The sequence below is a fragment of the Haliotis rubra genome, unplaced genomic scaffold (assembly GCF_003918875.1).
Source record: "Haliotis rubra isolate DU_JTF1 unplaced genomic scaffold, ASM391887v1 Scf191, whole genome shotgun sequence".
Lineage (NCBI taxonomy): Eukaryota > Metazoa > Mollusca > Gastropoda > Lepetellida > Haliotidae > Haliotis > Haliotis rubra.
The window spans coordinates 304,807-323,559 of NW_025765903.1; the positions used below are offsets into that span (position 1 = coordinate 304,807).

Sequence of the window (18,753 nt, forward strand, 5' to 3'; positions counted from 1 at the left end):
TGCTGACAATTCTTTGTTGCAAATGATGTGTATGTTTTAAACTAAAGCATATATGGAAGAAATCTCTTTGTTTATAAAATGCCATATCAGATGATTTTTTTAAGTGAGCTTGTTTTTAGATTTGACATGTAATAAATATTTTAGGTGAACTAATTTATCACATGAAGTTACAGGTTTCAGGTAAATGATTTGATCATCATTATTGGAAAATATATTCACATCCAACAAGCCAATTTGAAACCAGATGCATTTTTCAAATAATTTAAATGTTTAAAGTTCTGTTTTGGTTAAAAAAAACAACATAAAATATATGATTAATAAGCTTATTATAGTTCTCTCATTTTACAGAACTATCTGAAACATATTATTAATATATACTTTCTTAAGATTTATATATTTCAACTAAAATTGTAGACTTTTTCATATTAGTGTATTTGTGTATATATGAATTATACAGTCTGACTCCTGATCATGTGACAACCTTGAAAAGTGATGTTTTCTAATATGAGTCATTGTTGTTTTACATAACATGAACATTAAATATGTATTTTGTGGCAGCCTGGTCAGACAGGCTAGTGGGTGATAGCATGAGCAAATAATTATATTTATCTGAGAGGTTGTTTTTACATCACATGCAATGCAAGAATGTGAAACTGAATGTCAAAGCCTTTTGTTCTTTTCAGTCATTTTTACTCTTATAGAACCGGGTTACGATTAAAGGCCCCATTGAACCAATAATTGTGATTGGTCTCAAAATAGATCAAGTTGTCTGGCTTGGTTACATGCATGTTGTTTGGCCTCATGTTTTTTTGTCTCCTGATGTCAATCACTAGATTATCTGCTCCAAATGTTTTTAGGCAGACCACTGTCATATAGGCTGGAATATTTCTTGGTGCAATGATAAAGAACTGACAGTGTTACTGTCATACAAATCACCATTGCTTGATTTTGCTGTGGCTTTGCCTTCATCAGTCCAAGACGCACTGTTTATTCAGGGGTTTCCAGACATGAAACTGGGAGAGTGAGTATGACCACCACGAACAAATTGAATATTATGTATTTCTGAAGTGTTGCTTTAATTGTAATTTGTAAATAGGCATCTTCCTGTTTGAAGCAAATCTAGAGAATTATGGAATGAATTTGCATATGGAACTGTGAAATGTCAGTTCAAGCTACCAAGGACACAACTGAATTGGTATTAATGCATCGGCCAACCATGTTTATTGTTTGCATAGGATGTGCAGGGCAAATTCTCAATATTGCTTCATGGAGGAGTAAATATTTTTCGTCTAGTAAAACCTTTCCATTTTGAAATTGAAATTTTATCCAAATAAAAGTTTAAATATTTTTAATTCTAAGTTTTAAACATGTGACGCAGACATAGCATTGAATATCAGTCGCTGGAAATGCCTAAACAAAAGTTTTGGTCATCGATAACAGAAACTACTTCTTGTTACCCTGCCTGACTTTCGGCACAAAGAAAATAAGGCAAGGACTAGTTGGGCTCGAGTCGGTATTGGAGTTGGGTAGCAATGTCTCAGTGGTTCTGTACTGCAAACCCAACATTAAGGGTTCCCACAAGACCTGGAAAACCTGGAAATTTAACACTCCATTTTCCAGTCCTGGAAAAATCAAGGAATTTTAAAAAATGGATGAAATCATTGGAAAATCATTGAAATTTTGTAGGTCTTTTATCTAACAAAACTGTTTATCTTAACAGTACTACAAGGGCTATGGCAGCCGTCAGCATGTTTATCTGGCATATATGTGAATACTTGCATAAATACATGTGGTAATCAAATTCTAAACAATAAGATGTATTCAATGTTTAATGGTTATATGGGTTTAGCACCCCTCGCCTTCAGAGCTGCAAGACCTGCAATAAAGATAGTTAAAGAGTAAAAGAAAAATTGCTACACTTGATGTGTCATTTTTATTATGTCATCATACAGAGGTCTGAATGGACAGCTGTAAGGGGAGATGTTAGGCCATATTTAAGATATTATTTTATTTCAGACACAGTGATATATGTTTAAAGGTATCAAAATACCCTAGGACATATATTCTTGTGTCTGGAAAAAGCAATATTTGTCTTGAAAAATCATGGATTTTTTTTTCACAGAAATGTGGGAGCCGTGACATTAGTCTTGTAGAAGTGAGGTGAGGTGAAATTGGGTTTAACGTCGTGCTTGAGAATATTTCGCTCATATGACGACGTGCATGCGTGTGTATGTGTATGTGCGGCTGCTTGTACTAGCCCAAACTTAAGCTGGTTTTATAGTGCTAGCCCACTGAGATACCATGCCGCAGTGAAGCATGAATACCCCACTCAGACACATTATACTGACTCCGAGCCGACCAGTCCTTGTTGTACCCATTAATGCCGAGCGCCAGGCAGGGACCAATAAGTACCATATTTTAGCGTCTTTTGGTATGACACGGTCGGGGATCGAACCCTCGATCTCTTGTATAAGTAGGCAGATAGACAGATGTATTCATGCACACAGCCACTCATATATAAGGGGAAATAATTTAATATGTTTATGCGTGTGGCTATCATAGTACAGCAACACCGAATTCAACTTTAAGCTCCACGTTAGTGTGGCTCTAAGTCCCTGAATCGCATTATATTCCCTTCCACCCAACCCTTTCTGCAATGACCAAAATGAAGATTTCCTGAAGTTCTGAATCTCCCATCCTACAGGGGCTCCTTTTAAATATAAAAGGAATTACTTGATTCTTCTAATTTATGTATTTTTTCAGAGACTACGCTTTAGGCTAGCTCCATGCTCTTCTGTAACCCATGCTTGTCGTAAGAGGCGACTAACGGGATTGGGTGGTCAGTCTTGCTGACTTGGTTGTCACATGGCATCGTATCCCAGTTGCTCATGCTGTTGATTACTGGATTGTCTGGTCCAACTCGATTACTTACAAGCCCCCCATCATATAGCTGGAATATTGCTGAGTGCGACATTACACAACAAACCAACCAAGTCTAGCTGCATGTCAACTCCTTTCATTGTGGGGATCAGATTTCCAGTTTCAATTAAGGGTTTTAAAAATCATATTTGTCAGCAGAAGTGTCAATTATTTGAATACAGTGATAAATGTTCTTTCACAAAAATAAACGTGGTAAACTTGTATAAAAATGTACAGACATGCTTAATGGAGAGTATGATTCGGGAACATTATTCTGTGATTCAGAAGTTAATTGGGGTATCACTATCAGTTACAGTGAAAAGGAGATCTCAGTGAAATGGTGATCTCACAGTGAAAAAGAGATCTCATGGTGACATGGTGATCTCACAGTGAAAAGGAGATCTCATAGTGAAATGGTGATCTCACAGTGAAAAGGAGATCTCATAGTGAAATGGTATCATAGTGAAAATGAGATCTTATAGTGGTGATCTCACAGTGAAATGGTACTCAACATGTTTGCAGATGGATAAAAATTAGTCATGTTCCTAAAGGCACATTTCTCTGAGTGCCTTGAGACACACATAAAAGGAAATACAGATTTCCTGCCGATTTCCTTCTTCTGTTTCCATGGTTACATAACTTCCCTAAATCTTGTACTTCAGTGGTTGTAACCCTGGTACTTGTGATTGTTGACCAGTTGTGACCAGTCTTGAGAATGTTCAAGGCAGGAGACCTTTCCATGTGTGCTAGAATCAACATCTCTACCATTGCATCTTATCAATATGGCTGCCAAAGAAATCAATGGCAGCTACATTAATATAAAATCCCATTTCTGATATCTTACATTTTTTTTCTTTCGGAAGTGTGTGAGTATGATTTTATGATGTGGAAATTAATGCAGCATGTAACATCTATACTAACATTTCCTATGTTTTATATTTGCCACCATAATTAACCTTCATCTTGTCCTAATCAAGGAACAACTTGTGTCTGATGATGTGTTTGCCATGTTCTGCATGCCAAAGTATGCATGATTTGGCTTGTTGATTTCAGGCCAGTTAAAACATTTTACTTGTCAGAATTGAGGATTGTATTGTTTTGTTCTATTTCTTTGATAGGTAACTGATAGAAGCTAGCTTCTTATCTACGACAAGTCCTCATTTGGCCATAACCTCTAAAGCTCATAGTTCATTTTTATAGGAAGTGCAGTTTGTAAACAAATACACCAGTAAGTCACTTGCTACAGGATTTTCATGAAATACCTTCATAGTAACAAACAGATATGTTATAAGATAAAATGGGAAATTCATAATTATTTTATACACATGCATGTTGAATGAGAAAGTAGATTGAAATTAAAGACGATCTTTGTCTAGACTGTGTCCTTGATGGTTACACAACCTGATCTCATCTCCTCCACACACTCAAACTCCACTCCACGCAAGCCACCACTCCGCACTCCACACACCAAAACTCCACTCCACGCAAGCCACCTCTCTGCACTCCACAAACCAGAACACCACCTCCTACAGTCCGTTTGAGTCAGAAACGGACTGATGAATTGCAAATTTTATCATTGTACAAAATTGCCACATAAATATAGATAGTACACATGATTATCATTTACTAATACCCAACAGCTTTCTTATATTTGAAAATTTTCCGGACTCCACCAAAAAAGTTGTTTAAGAAACTATCATCATTAAAAATGCAAAAGTTGTTATCTGTTGCGGGGGTGAAACCGCAGAAACGGAACAGCCAGTCATGGCGGGGGACATCTCAAAATCTATTCCGGGAGACCTGTCGGTTCCTCGTCCGTCGTAGTGTCATAGTCACACCTTAAAGGGATGACAAGTGGTGCCACAGTTGACTGTTGTCAGCCATCCCGAGACCAGTAACCTTGTTCAATGACGTTAGCTACCTTGTTGACACAGTTTTGCCAAGTTTCAGTCGTGATTTTGTTAAGGGATTCCTTAACCAAAACCTCTACGTCACGTAATCTAAAAGTTGTGTTTGATCTGGCAACATCTCCTTTGACAATACCCCATATCATTTCAATGGGGTTAAGGTCACAGTGATAGGGTGGAAGTCACAGAATATCGTGACCTTTACTTTTTATGTAACTGTCAACTTTGTAGAAAGGTTCTCCTATGTGGGTTTTTATGATCTCATATAGCTGAGGCTTCGTTGCCTTTGAAGGCCGTGCGATCTGAAATTTGTCGAGCCATGATATCATATCACCTTTTCGACTGTTCGATGTCGGGGCTTTACTGTCGGGGTCCTGCATGCTGTGGTATGGGGCATTGTCCATTACGATAAAAGACTTCTCTGGTAGAACTGGTACCAACTTGTTTTTAACCCAATCGAGGAAACCGCACCTTTCATCTCGGAATGGTAGTCTCTGTTATCTGTGGACTTTGCCCTGAATACCAAGTCGCAGCCTGGGAGAAAGCCTTTGCTGGAGCAACCAGCATGGAGAATGATTAGTGTCTCTCCTCCTTAGAGGCAGCTTTCTACGTGACCCCTTATCACCCCCATCGGGTACCCACTGACTGCTGGCAGTGTGCGAGGCATTGACCCAGGTCTCGTCCAAGTACACTGGCTCGAACCCTTCCTCGACGCTTCTTCTTTGTAACCCTGAGAAAATTATTTCTCAAGCGAACGATATCAGGGCGTTCACAGAGTACTGACCTATTCTCCCCCGAAATTTTCTTATAACGATACCCGAAAGAGTGTAAGAGTCGCCAGAGTGTGTACTTTGATACTCTGAGGTTGTGTTCTTGCTTCAAATGCTTTTTAAAATTTTTCAGCGACATGTATTTGTTTTCAGAATAGAGCTTGTTGATAGACTGCCTTACAAGGTTCTTTTGAAAGTTTGTGATTTTGACACGACCCCTACCTGCTTCGCATCACCCTCACAATGTTTGTGTTCCAGAACATTTATCAGTACTCTTGCTGATACTCCTAAAGCTTATGCTGCCCGCTTACGGAATTTATTAATGGCATAAAATGGTTTGCCCCTTTCGGATTCAGCACGGAAAAAATCATACACTTTAATCATAAACTGTTTCACGTCAGCATTCAACTTCAATTTCCATCAGGCATGTGTATCCCGTGCACGACGAGATAGTGGCTGTTCTGTTTCTGCGGTTTCACCCCGCCACGACAGATAACAACTTTTGCGTTTTCAATGATGATGGTTTCTTAAACAACTTTTTTGGTGGAGTCCGGAAAATTTTCAAATATAAGAAAGCTGTTGGGTATTAGTAAATGATAAACGTGTACTATTTATATTTATGTGGCAATTTTGTACAATGATAAAATTTGCAATTCATCAGTCCGTTTCTGACTCAAACGGACTGTACACACCACCACTCCACACACCAAAACCCTACCCCCACATCCAACCACTCCACACACCAAAACCCTACCCCCACATCCAACCACTCCACTCACCACCACTCCACTCTCAACCACTCCACTGTGACCCAACAAAACCCCGCTCCACACACGCCACAACTCTGCACTCCACAAACCAAAACACCACCTCCCACACACCAAAACCCTAACCCCGCACTCCACTGTGACCCAACATGACAACACTCCACCCTAACTGAACTAAACATAATGGCTGAGTCACTGTGTCAAAGCAGATGTTATGTACCTAGAGATCCATTCAGCTTGTAATGACTTACAGTGTCGTCGAGTATCTGCATCTTTGGTTGGCTTGTACAATCTTGATAATTTTATACCAAATGTAAGATTTAATAGTTATCCTGAGTCACATATTGCATTGTTTAATTTTTTAAACAAAATGTGGAAACACTTCTCCCAAATTCATTTTCCGAAACTTGAACCTTCCATCACAAACGCAGCCTGCATCAAACACTTGGCCTCAGGGTCAGCCTGTATTCTTGTCACTTCAGAGCGTTGAACATGCATGGTAAATGACTGCAATGAATTTGCAATCTTTACCGATTTATTTTTTACATCTACTACAGGAATCAAATTATATGTAATAAATAAATAACATCTGTTTTCACTGTGAAACACACCAAAATCTAACTTGTTACAAATGATTGCTATTAAAATGCAATTTTCCAAATTATTTTATCAATTTCTCATAGAGAAATTTGGGGAAAGGTCAGGGGTGGAAATAACTTTAAAATTGCTAGTGTACTCCGGTACAGTGGCACATGTAAAATCACTTGCCCTGATAATTTTTCCACTATACCGGTCGATTTTCTTGTTGATTTCTTAAATAAACAGCATAATTAACATTGGAAAGTCAACTGGACACCGGTACAGCATGATATACAAATGGGGTATTTCCACCCTTGAGTGTTCATATGTCCAAGTGACAATGAGGAAATCATGTGCTTACCCAAAAACATTTCAGAGGACTAACTTATTTTGTGATTTTTAGCTTCAATACATACACTGTTTCTGACATTTCTCTGTTGATCCTACAAAAACATTGTGAAATGTGTGGAACAACTTGACCCTGTGAATAATTAAAGTTGCCAAAATATGCAACTAACAGTCTGTCTCACACTTTCTATGACTGCCACTAAGTTTTGGTAGCATAAATTACATGCTACCTCTGACTGTCTGCCATAGACCAAGCCCCTGAAGACATCTTCACTATGGGTAAAATGATACTGCCACATTACGATACAGTACGTATCAAAATGCATAGGTTAAAATATATTTATCACGATACATATTCACAGCAAATACCTTGGAAACTTTTGACAGTAAATATTTCAGGGCAGGTTTCAAGTAAACGCCAGCTGTAGACATGTTTTAACAGTTATATTTTGTAGTCAACTTGAATTGCTGATTACAATTGATTTGACAATTTTTGACTGACAAAGTATGGGTTAGGAAGTGTTGTGAAAAAAGTAGTAAGTATTTTAGCAGTTGTGTCATCATCTGTCGATACAGGAAGTATCCTATTGTGTGTCAAATTGTTGCAGGAAAACTGATGATTCACCCATGCACTGGTAGATTGTTTCACTACCTGTTGTACTAGTAAGGCGTTAGTTGTTGACACTGTGGTAGAAGTAGGTAGACTTAAGTTCCTGCCTGATTTTTGGTAATTTCTCAGTGCTTTAAAGGTCACATAAACCCTAGGGGGTACAAATACATAAATCACTAACTGGCATCGTTATAAATGAAACCCCGTCATTAAAACTACTCATTTCGACCTTTAATTGACTTAAATTTAAATCGACCTTTTTGACAACAGTGCACAATTCTAACCCGCGAACGAAATTTCAACCAATCAGAGCGGCGCGCATCTGTGACGTCATATGAGGAATAGCTTTGGGGGCCGATGCAGAATTCATCTACATTTTAGGGGTTAAATTATCTTGTTTACAGGCTTGTATAAACCTGAAATCGTGACAATTGTTGTGGAAAATTAAAGCTATATGTTCTCACAATCTACTGTCATTTAATTTTGTCTCCTGCTTTGCCTAGTTTCGAGTTACAACTTGTTTTCATAGACGATTCTGTCAAATCGATTGGTGTCGTTAGGCCCTATTTGTATAATGACTGATCCAAATTACGTCGATAATTAATCATGTCATGTAAAAATCTGTTTGTATTCTCAAAACAGTGTCGGCCCATAAGTTTTCACATGCAATACAGCAATTAATACTCCCTTGTTACCTGTGTTAGGTGGTATAAACCTACACATGATATTTGTCATCATTCACTTGATGGTCAGTTAATGAATTTATAACAGGTATAATTATTGGTAACACACTTAGATTACCCGACAAAGGTTCCCATTTGGCATTTCTTGTGTCTGGAGTAAATATTCAACATTATAAACATCGATCAAAGGATTAACCGATAACATGCTGATTGATTAATTACTTTTATCTTACACAGCGGAATTGTCAAAAGGTAGTGTTTATGTATGTAGATTTACTAATCTATACTGAATACACTCTGTCGATGTCGGTGTCTGCGTAAAAACAACGTCCTTCTTTCAAAGGATTAACCGCAATACATTGATTGATTGCCAATTATTGGCTAACTAAATTACTGTTTTTAAAAAGAAGGCGGACATTATGCAATTAGTTGCCAGGTGTGCTATCTTGGGTGACCAGTGAGACTATACACCAATACCTGAAAAGATTTATCACCTTTTAGGTATATTAAACTGTTAAAAGACACATCATTTGGAACAGTTTTGTGGATATTGATGGATACATTCCTCGAACAAGGTAATGGCCTGATATTGTTCCTATAACTTTAATCTGTTTTAATTTTAATATTTGCATTTTGTTTTTATTCATTTGTCGTAGCATTCAACAGAATCATTGTTTTCGCCGTGAAGTGTAATGAGACAGATAACATGCACTAGGGTGTGTGTGCGAATTATGATTCACATTGGCAAACTATCAAATGTCTAGATATTACAGTTCTGTTATAAATTCACTATAAGTATCAGCAGATCGTCTGCTTTTTATTTAGTTTCAAAATGCATACAAGTATGATAATAAACTAATTAGGATTATAAGACCAAATATACAGACGCACATTAACTAGTATCTACATACTGGTGATGGACAGATTAACCATGGGAATGTAGAAGGAATTTGTCGCGCAGTATTGTGACTTCGACCCCCACCTCGCTTCCGTGGAAGAAATCGTTATGTTATAAGTTGTGTCATGCAAAATCCGTTTGGTTGTGATTCCAATACATATTTAACTATGAGTAGAAATTAGTTTTGATTTTCTAACTTGATGAAAACAAACTATAATCTCATTAATTCTAACAGATTTTTTTTTATTTTTAAAAATGGCGGCGCCCTGTCAGGAACATCCGCCAGTCTGAGGATAAATGGTATTTAGGTTTGTTTTCACCGACTTACAAAATCAAAACTACTTTCTACTGGTAGTAAAATATGTATTTTATTGATGGCCAATAGGATTTTGCATGACATAGCGTATAACATAACAATTTCTCTCGTGGCAGCGGAGGTGGGTGTGAATATAATACTACTTACAATATTATTGTTACTCGACCACAACCTCTCTTCGAGGAAGAAATCGTTATGTTACAAGTTGTGTCATAGAAAATCTTTATGGTCATCAATCATATGCATATTTTACTAGAATTAGTAAGTAGTTTTGATTCTTTAACTTCCGTGAAGCGATCTGAACACAAGTAAGATATCGTTTCAGGCTTCCACAATGCTAAACCGCACTCACAAACATAACCCATTTAGCACGAACTGTGGGGTCCTGTGAAAATCTGTGCATGGGGACACCATCGCCCGACCCCTAGGAGCAATTCACGAGAAAGCAACGATTCGGCATGTCGTCGTTGATGTCGAGAAATCATCAAAATGATGAGCGTGCTACACATTTTCTATACAACTAACTGAAAATCGTTCCTCATATGACGTCACTGCAGTGCTCTGGCGACAGAGTTACGTAACCTGTCTGTGGTTTCGTTGGCGGGCGAGAGGGAGACAGGCGACTTTTTGGCCACTTTTAATCGCTCGGTATTAATTAACCACAAGTTTTTAAAGAATAAATGTGGTGTTCCGCATAAGACTAACCACAAATCTTTCATATGTAATGGTTAAAAGAGTAACAAAAAACAAAGTTTAGTGGTCCTTTAAACAGGAAACCAATTTTATCCCCAGTCAGCAGATTTTGTTTTTGGATGTATGGACCTATTGTTTTTTATCATCTTTGAGATGTTCTTTCCATTTTGAAATTTTAGTTTGGGTCAAGTATTTTTTGTTAAGAATGCTCAGAAGTATTGAATTCTGCAGAGGTACTATGATGAGTTTGATTGCCCTTACAGAGCATTTATACATGTTTGGGAGTCCTGCTGTGAATAATTCTTTCCTGACCAATTGGCCGAGTTTTGAGATGAATGCATATGATGTCTAAACGTCTCTGGTCTTTCATAAAGTTAGACGGGTCTATCGGGACTAGACCAGGGCTCCAGATAAGGGCTGTATCGGCGTATGTACGGATATAAAATAAGCACGATATGGTAGGAAATAATTTAGAAAACTTAGCAGATACGCACCACAGCAATGGTGTACGGTCTTAGAATCATTTACAGAAGTATTTATCTGAAAACGTATTGTTTTATTCTTTATTGACCTGTTTACTACACAAGAGTAGAACTGTTGTGGTGCATATATGAAACGAAACGCAAGATTACTGATACTCCATTAAATTCCATTCAGTACTCTAAGTGTACTCTTATTGTTTTCCAGTACTCCTATATAAGAAAACATCAAAAATTCTATCTGGGGCCTTGCTAGACAATCTGCCTGGGAACAGACTAGACATTGACAGTTGCAGAGTGCTTCAAAAGCTACTGTTTGAATAACCAGTTGACGACCAATAAAACCAATAGTTTTACTTGTGTTAAGGGCACTTGTCTTCTACAGAGAAATTGTAATGTATATATTTCATTAATACATGACTTTTTACATAATTTACATGAAATTATTCCAGTATGTATAAAATTGTGTCTTATTTCATAACTTTGAGAAACATACTTACATAGTTTTCTCCTTAACCTCACATCAAAGACAGGGACATTCTAATTTTATGAATATCCAGACAATGCATTTTAAGAAGACAGGTGTTTTATGTTCTTATGGTTATTACTAGGGGTGAAACGGTACGCTCTTACCACTGCATGGTACATATTGCGGTTCGGTCCGTTTCGGTTCCCTGCACGAAAATTTACTTCCGAGAAAATAGTGGCCATCTGGCAAAAAAATGCATAGATATTGACAAAATGATTTGATTTCTAGACATTTTAGAAAAGGTTTTAAAAGGTTAATAAATGACGGTACAAAAAAAACGAAAATACCGATTTTGGATTGCATTACCGTATACCAAACCGAAGGCAAAATGCAGCGGTTCTACTAATACCGCAGTATACCGTTTCATCCCTAGGAATTACATATTAAGATAAAATGATATTTTATTGTAATGGAGATATGCGTCACAGGATAAGTGAAGGTGTTGAACACCCAGAAAGACTGACTGACTGACTGAGTTTGGTTTTACGCCGCTTTTAGCAATATTCCAGCAACATCACGGCGGGGGACACCAGAAATGGGCTTCACACATAGTACCCATGTGGGGATTCGAACCCGGGTCTTCGGCATGATGAGCCAATGCTTTAACCACTAGACTACCCCATCGCCCCCACACCCAGAACGAAACCTCACCAAACAGTTCTACCGAGGACAAACATGCTGTTGACCTTGGTGTTGTGGAGGACAACAGTTCTGTTATTTCAAGGTGACACTCTCGACCATGTTGAAAATGACTTCCGTTTGATTCAAATTTCAGGCTAAACGTGTTTATTTTGCTGGGATTTAGAAAAAGTAAAATATTCCATGTTATTTTAACATCTGCATTCCATGCAGTAAAAAATATCAACATCAACTGGGAAACTTGTAACTCCCATTTTGGATATTTGTTGCACAGTTGGGGTGAATATAAGCCTTCAAGATAGGTCTTGATTTCCTCTATGAAAAGCTAACACATTGAGCCTGTGATGTAACTGAAATGCTGTTCGAAGTATCTTTAAAGAGCTCACACTTATTTCATTGAAATGGATTTAGGGGAACAGTACATTCAAGCATAAAGAGGATGAAACATTTCACAAGTCATGTTGCTGGTCAGCATCTATAAAGAGCTCACACTTATTTCATTGAAATGGATTTAGGGGAACAGTACATTCAAGCATAAAGAGGATGAAACATTTCACAAGTCATGTTGCTGGTCATGGCTTCAAGATAGTTCTATTGTTAGGTCTGCTAACTGATACATTCACGGTGCAGTGAAATATGGAATATTTATTTACAAGGTTACTGAGAAAGAATCCCCACTGTGATTTTGGTTGTGACATACACGATTAAACATTGAATGATCATAAATTAATTTTAAAACCAAAAGCAAGTCATGTGACTGCAGGTACTGTTACGTGCAATTACGATCTTTTCATTTGACAAAGTTTATTATCTGGATGTTTACCTTCAGTGAAGTAAAGTAGACTTTTCAACCTTAATCATGTTAATAAATGCAGATAAGATAAGGAAAAACAGTGAGTGCAAACGGGCAGGTTAGCTAGCAAGACCTCTTCTTCACACACCTGGTCTGTGTCAAACAAATTCAGACTATCAAGTGAACCAATTTATTTCATTTATAGTGCTGTATAGTGACGAAATATCCTTTAGTTTTGTTTGTTGCAATATTCGAGTAATCTGTAAGCAATTAATTCTGGACCAGACAATCCAGTGTTTGGCATCACGAGTATTGTCAATTATAGTGCAATGACGAAATATTCTTTGTTTTTGTTTGTTGCACTATTCTAGTCTGTAAACAATTAATTCACCAGACAATCCAGTGATTGGCATTGGCATCATTATAGTGCTGTATTGTTCTTTGTTTTGGTTGTTGCAATATTCGATTCCCAATTAATTCTGGACCAGACAATCCACAGGGTATTCTATGCTGGATTCCCTTTGAGAAAACAGGGATCTGGACATTTCCACGTACATGCATTTCTTCCTCTTGGTCAATATCCCTCAATGTCAGAACCACTCACAGACTATACCCTGAATGGCCAATACACATCACAGTCAGTACCCCATAATGGTCAGCACTAGTGTTGGGAATTGGTTGAAATCTTACAATTGATGATTGGTTCATTACCAACGAACAATCATCGAAAAAAATTGGTCAGCATAATTTTTAAGATTTTCCTTTTCAGGTTAAGCTGTTATTGCAGATATGTATAAAGAAAAATACTTGTGGTTCTCTGTTGTTGTTTTTGTTTTATTTAGAAACAGCACAAATTGCATTGATGAAATTTCACAGCATGTGTAAAATGATGCGACGTGCTACTTTAAAGTGATGACTATTATATCATGAAGTTCAGAACATAAAGTTTCCAGTGTCTTCAAGAAATATTCAGTCACGAATTTTCAGCAAGTTAAGTGAGTTTTCCAAGAATTAAACACGTTTTCAGGCGCTGACAACTTCTAAGATATGTTCCATCGTCAAGTATTTCAAACACTAAAACAGTAGTTCCAAAATCGTTTGAGTTCGATAATGAGAAAATGTAATCGATTGCTTGATCGTATGGTCACTGCGACCAATCTTCGATTATTTCAATTAACTGGAACACCACTAGTCCAACACCCATCTTGGTCAATACCCCTCATGGTCAATATACCTAATGGTCAACACCCCTCATGGTCAACACCCATCTTGGTCAATATCCCTCATGGTGAATGCCTCACATTGTCAATTCCCCAAACTTTCTCTACCAATCACAGTCCGTTCTCTACAGGACGAAATACCAACCCATGAAGATCCGGGTTTGAATTCGTCAGCAACGCATGCTTGTCGTAAGAGGCGACTTACAGGACCAGGTGGTCATGGTCGCTGACTTGGTTGACACGTCATTGTATCTCAATTGTGTAGGTCCATGCTCATGCTGTTGATCTCTGGATTGTCTGGTCCCGACTCTGTTATTTACAGACCACCGCCATATAGCTGGAAAATTGCTGAGTGCGTCATTAAACAACAACCAAAACAAAATACCACACCTAATAGTCCAATACCACACCCAATTATTTTTGTTAAGTTGTGAAGGAGAGTGGGGACAGTCCCTTTAATGACATTGCGGTCGATTCCATGACAAGTATTAATGAAATAGAGTTAGATCAAATGTGCTCGCCTGATTTGTCTATAAGAGATAGCTAATTGTCTACGTAATGCACCCAGGCAGTAACCCAGCCACACATTCAGCCTAGATGTAGGACTGATCCATGTAGCAGTAATTGAGGGGTGTAAAGATAGCTGTTGTAATTTCATAGTGGAATAGTCGTGATAATATTCTCTTAAAGAGAAGAGTCCTTTCTTGTGTTTTTCAGTTGTGTTTGAATGTTTTGTTTGTATAATAGCATCCCCTGCTGTTCCATTGTTTACAATTGTGAGACTTGTAACAAATGCAGACCATATGCTGTCATGACTGTCAAGGTGAATGTCACAGGTGTTGCGGTAATGGCAGCATTTATCTGATGGAGCTCCCAACAAAGATGATTATCATTGATATTTGGCAAAACAGAAATTCAATTTATGCTTTCATATACAGATGGCCCATGAATATTCAGAGTTTTACACAGAATTTGCATAAAAACTGCAGATATTTCACAATACCGACAAACAGCATGTATCTTGAATAAATGAAGCTACTGTTTTAAAAAAATCTTAGGGACCATTAATTTTGGTTTGTTATACAAATTTCATAAGTTATATATTAAAATAGAACAAATGGTTTGTAAAAACAACAACCCAGTTCGTCATATCCATCATTTTGTTGTAGGTATGTTCATTATGAATGTAGTTTATTGTAGGGCTGCTACGATTCAGTTGCATGCTTGGTGAATTCAACTGTATTCCTTTATGAATTTAATTCATTATTCGCGATCAGTAGAATTGAATATTCATGGATTTTTATAAGCATATATTTTTTACTGGAATTTGAGTGTTATTTATCAAAACAATGTATGCACAATGGAAGACATCCAAGGCAGGCAGACATTAGTCATGACTCCCACATGGTTAATTTGACAGTGATGTGGTCACTGGTCATTGTGATATGTCAACACTGTTGTCATGTTCAAAACATGTCAAACAATATATTCTGTTATTGTTTCACTGACTATAATGCATCATATATAATTACTCCTAATAGTACATCATATTGTATTAATTACTCCCTATTTCTGACATGCATCATATTGTATTAATTACTCCCTATTTCTGACATGTATCATATTGTATTAATTACTCCCTATTTCTGACATGCATCATATTGTATTAATTACTCCCTATTTCTGACATGTATCATATTGTATTAATTACTCCCTATTTCTGACATGCATCATATTGTATTATTACTCCCTATTTCTGACATGCATCATATTGTATTAATTACTCCTATTTCTCCCTATTTCTGACATGCATCATATTGTATTATTACTCCCTATTTCTGACATGCATCATATTGTATTAATTACTCCCTATTTCTGACATGTATCATATTGTATTAATTACTCCCTATTTCTGACATGTATCATATTCGACTTATAGTGGAGTTATTGCAGCCTAGCTTACTGTAATTACGACAAATTTCGCCACTGATCCATATTTTGATCCTTATGTTTGTTAATAATTTCAATGTCAATTATAAGAAATATTAAATCTGAAATACTGTTAAATTTTATCAGGGTCCTCTTTCATGAGAAGAGAAAATACTGTAAAATCCTGATGCAGTTTAATAACTTTCATGAGAAGAGAAAATACTGTAAAATCCAGATGCAGTTTAATAAGCCCAAACCAATGACTTAACTACTTCACCTGTTACTAGTGAGTGTTCTTTAACTTAGATGCTTCATTGGCATTTTAGAAGATGCTATTTGATGAACATAACAAATTTTCTGGATTTCTTTTATTCTTAGAAAGAATAAACAATGAATAAAAGAACATGAAATCACGAAAATTCTTTATGTTCTTAAACTTATTTTGTGTAGTGTATTTTGAATATGGATTAAGGACCCTTGTGGTATCATCTTGGAATTATAAAATGTTATCTTGTATGATTCTACAAATATTTTGATTCGTTAAGGTGAGCTTAGAAATCAGTGGTTAAGTTTCTCCAGGATTTGTTCCAGAAGATGATCACTATGGGAGATAATCTGCTTTGTGTTAAATATATATGATTTTGTTTGAGGAAATATGTATCCAATAAATACAGTCAAACATGGTAGTGTCAAACTTTGTGTCAAGGTTTTGTTTGGGTTGAAGTGAAAGCTTGGTCCCCTCGTATTCCTACTTAACACTGACACACAGACTTATAGGGATCTGTTACAGGTTGTAGTAATCTGTTAATCTGCTTAAGACAATTGTCGTCTGTTCATCTGTTACAGACTGCCTGTATGAAGAATGAACTCCCAGCCACCAAGTGGTCAGCCAGGGCAGGCCCCTGTAACGCCAGCTGCAACATCCACATCAACACCAGCAACCACAGCATCATCAATTCCAACCACACCAACAATCACACCAATGCCAACTTTACCAACTCCAGTTCCCAGCTTACCAACAACAATGGCTACAATACCAACGCCAATGCCTACTTTAACAAAAGAATCCAGTCAACCTCCTGCCAAGAAGATCAAGCTCAGTACACCACCATCAGTTGTTCAGGAATCTGCAGCAAATATTTCTGGTCCACCATCTCAGGTCCTGACCAATCAGACATCATCTGTATTGACCAATCAGACGCCTCCAATTGTATCCAATCAGATGTCACCTTTTCCTCCTGGAACCATCAGCCTAACCATCACCAATGGTAAGTTTTACAGCAGTATGTACACAGCCAGTAATTTAGCCAGATCTTCGTACACAAACTCTTATCTGATACTCGTGCCAGGATTACAGTACACAAACCCTGAATCCTACTACACAAACCCTGATCCCGTTACACAAACCATGAATCTTAGTACACAACCCCCCAATTTGGGTACACAAACCCCATTCCCAGTACATAAACCCCCAATCATAGAACACAAACCCTTGATCCCAGTACATAAACCCCCAATCGTAGTACACAAACCCTTGATCCCAGTACATAAACCCCAAATCATAGTACACAAACCCTTGATCCCACTACATAAACCCCCAATCATAGTACACAAACCCTTGATCCCACTACATAAACCCCCAATCATAGTACACAAACCCCCATTCCCAGTATATAAACCTCCAATCATAGTACACAAACCCCCATTCCCAGTACACCTACAACCCAACCGCCTCTGTGGTGTAGTGGTTAGAGCGTCCACCCGGAGAGCGGAAGGTCGCGGGTTCGATCCCCAACCGCGTCATACCAAAAGACGTTAAAATATGGTACTTGTTGGTCCCTGCCTAGCACTCGGCATTAATGGGTACAACAAGGACTGGTCGGCTCGGAGTCAGTATAATGTGTCTGAGTGGGGTATTCATGCTTCACTGCGGCATGGTATCTCAGTGGGCTAGCACTATAAAACCAGCTTCAGTCTGGGCTAGTACAAGCAGCGGCACATACACATACACACGCATGCACGTCGTCATATGAGCGGGGGGGCGGTGGGGTAGTCTAGTGGTTAAAGCGTTGGCTCGTCGCGACGAAGACCCGGGTTCGAATCCCCACATGGGTACAATGAGTGAAGCCCATTTCTGGTGTCCCCCGCCGGGATGTTGCTGGAATATTGCTCAAAGCGGCGTAAAACCAAACTCACAGTCAGTCAGTCAGTCATATGAGCGAAATATTCTCAAGCACGACGATAAACCCTATTTCACCTCACCTCACCTCACACCTGCGACCCCAATCCCAGCACACAAAGCTCCGACCCTGGTACACAAACCCTAATCCCAGGCAACGTACCATGTTTCAAGTAACAAGCCTGGATCCATGTACATGAACCCATGAATATTCAATATTCCACACCTAAATATTCACGACATGCCACGACAATATAGACCCAACCACAGCCTTATTCTAGTATTTATAGATGTACACACTTCATTATTTTTGCTTTGCTTATCTTAACCCAGCACCTCACTTGCCATCACTTTGCTCAGCTTTTTGCTCATGATATTAGCACTGGGGAAATCTGGTTCCTGGTATGCTGTGCTGGGGCCTCACTGACCTCAAGCAATGGCTGCACAGTGGCATCATGACTTGCCATTTGTTTTCTAAAGACAACCCAAGAACGG

The 18,753-nt window shown here is 38.0% G+C and overlaps 1 protein-coding gene across 1 annotated transcript in view; it reads left to right on the forward strand.

Moving 5' to 3' along the window:
* Window positions 1-18,753, forward strand: part of LOC124274465 — a 45,740-nt gene that overhangs the window by 1,324 nt on the left and 25,663 nt on the right. Inside the window, exon 2 of the mRNA XM_046709826.1 lies at window positions 16,926-17,347. Within this exon, the coding sequence (XP_046565782.1) occupies window positions 16,942-17,347 (406 nt within the window). The 5' untranslated portion in view covers window positions 16,926-16,941. The remainder of the gene's footprint in view (window positions 1-16,925; window positions 17,348-18,753) is intronic.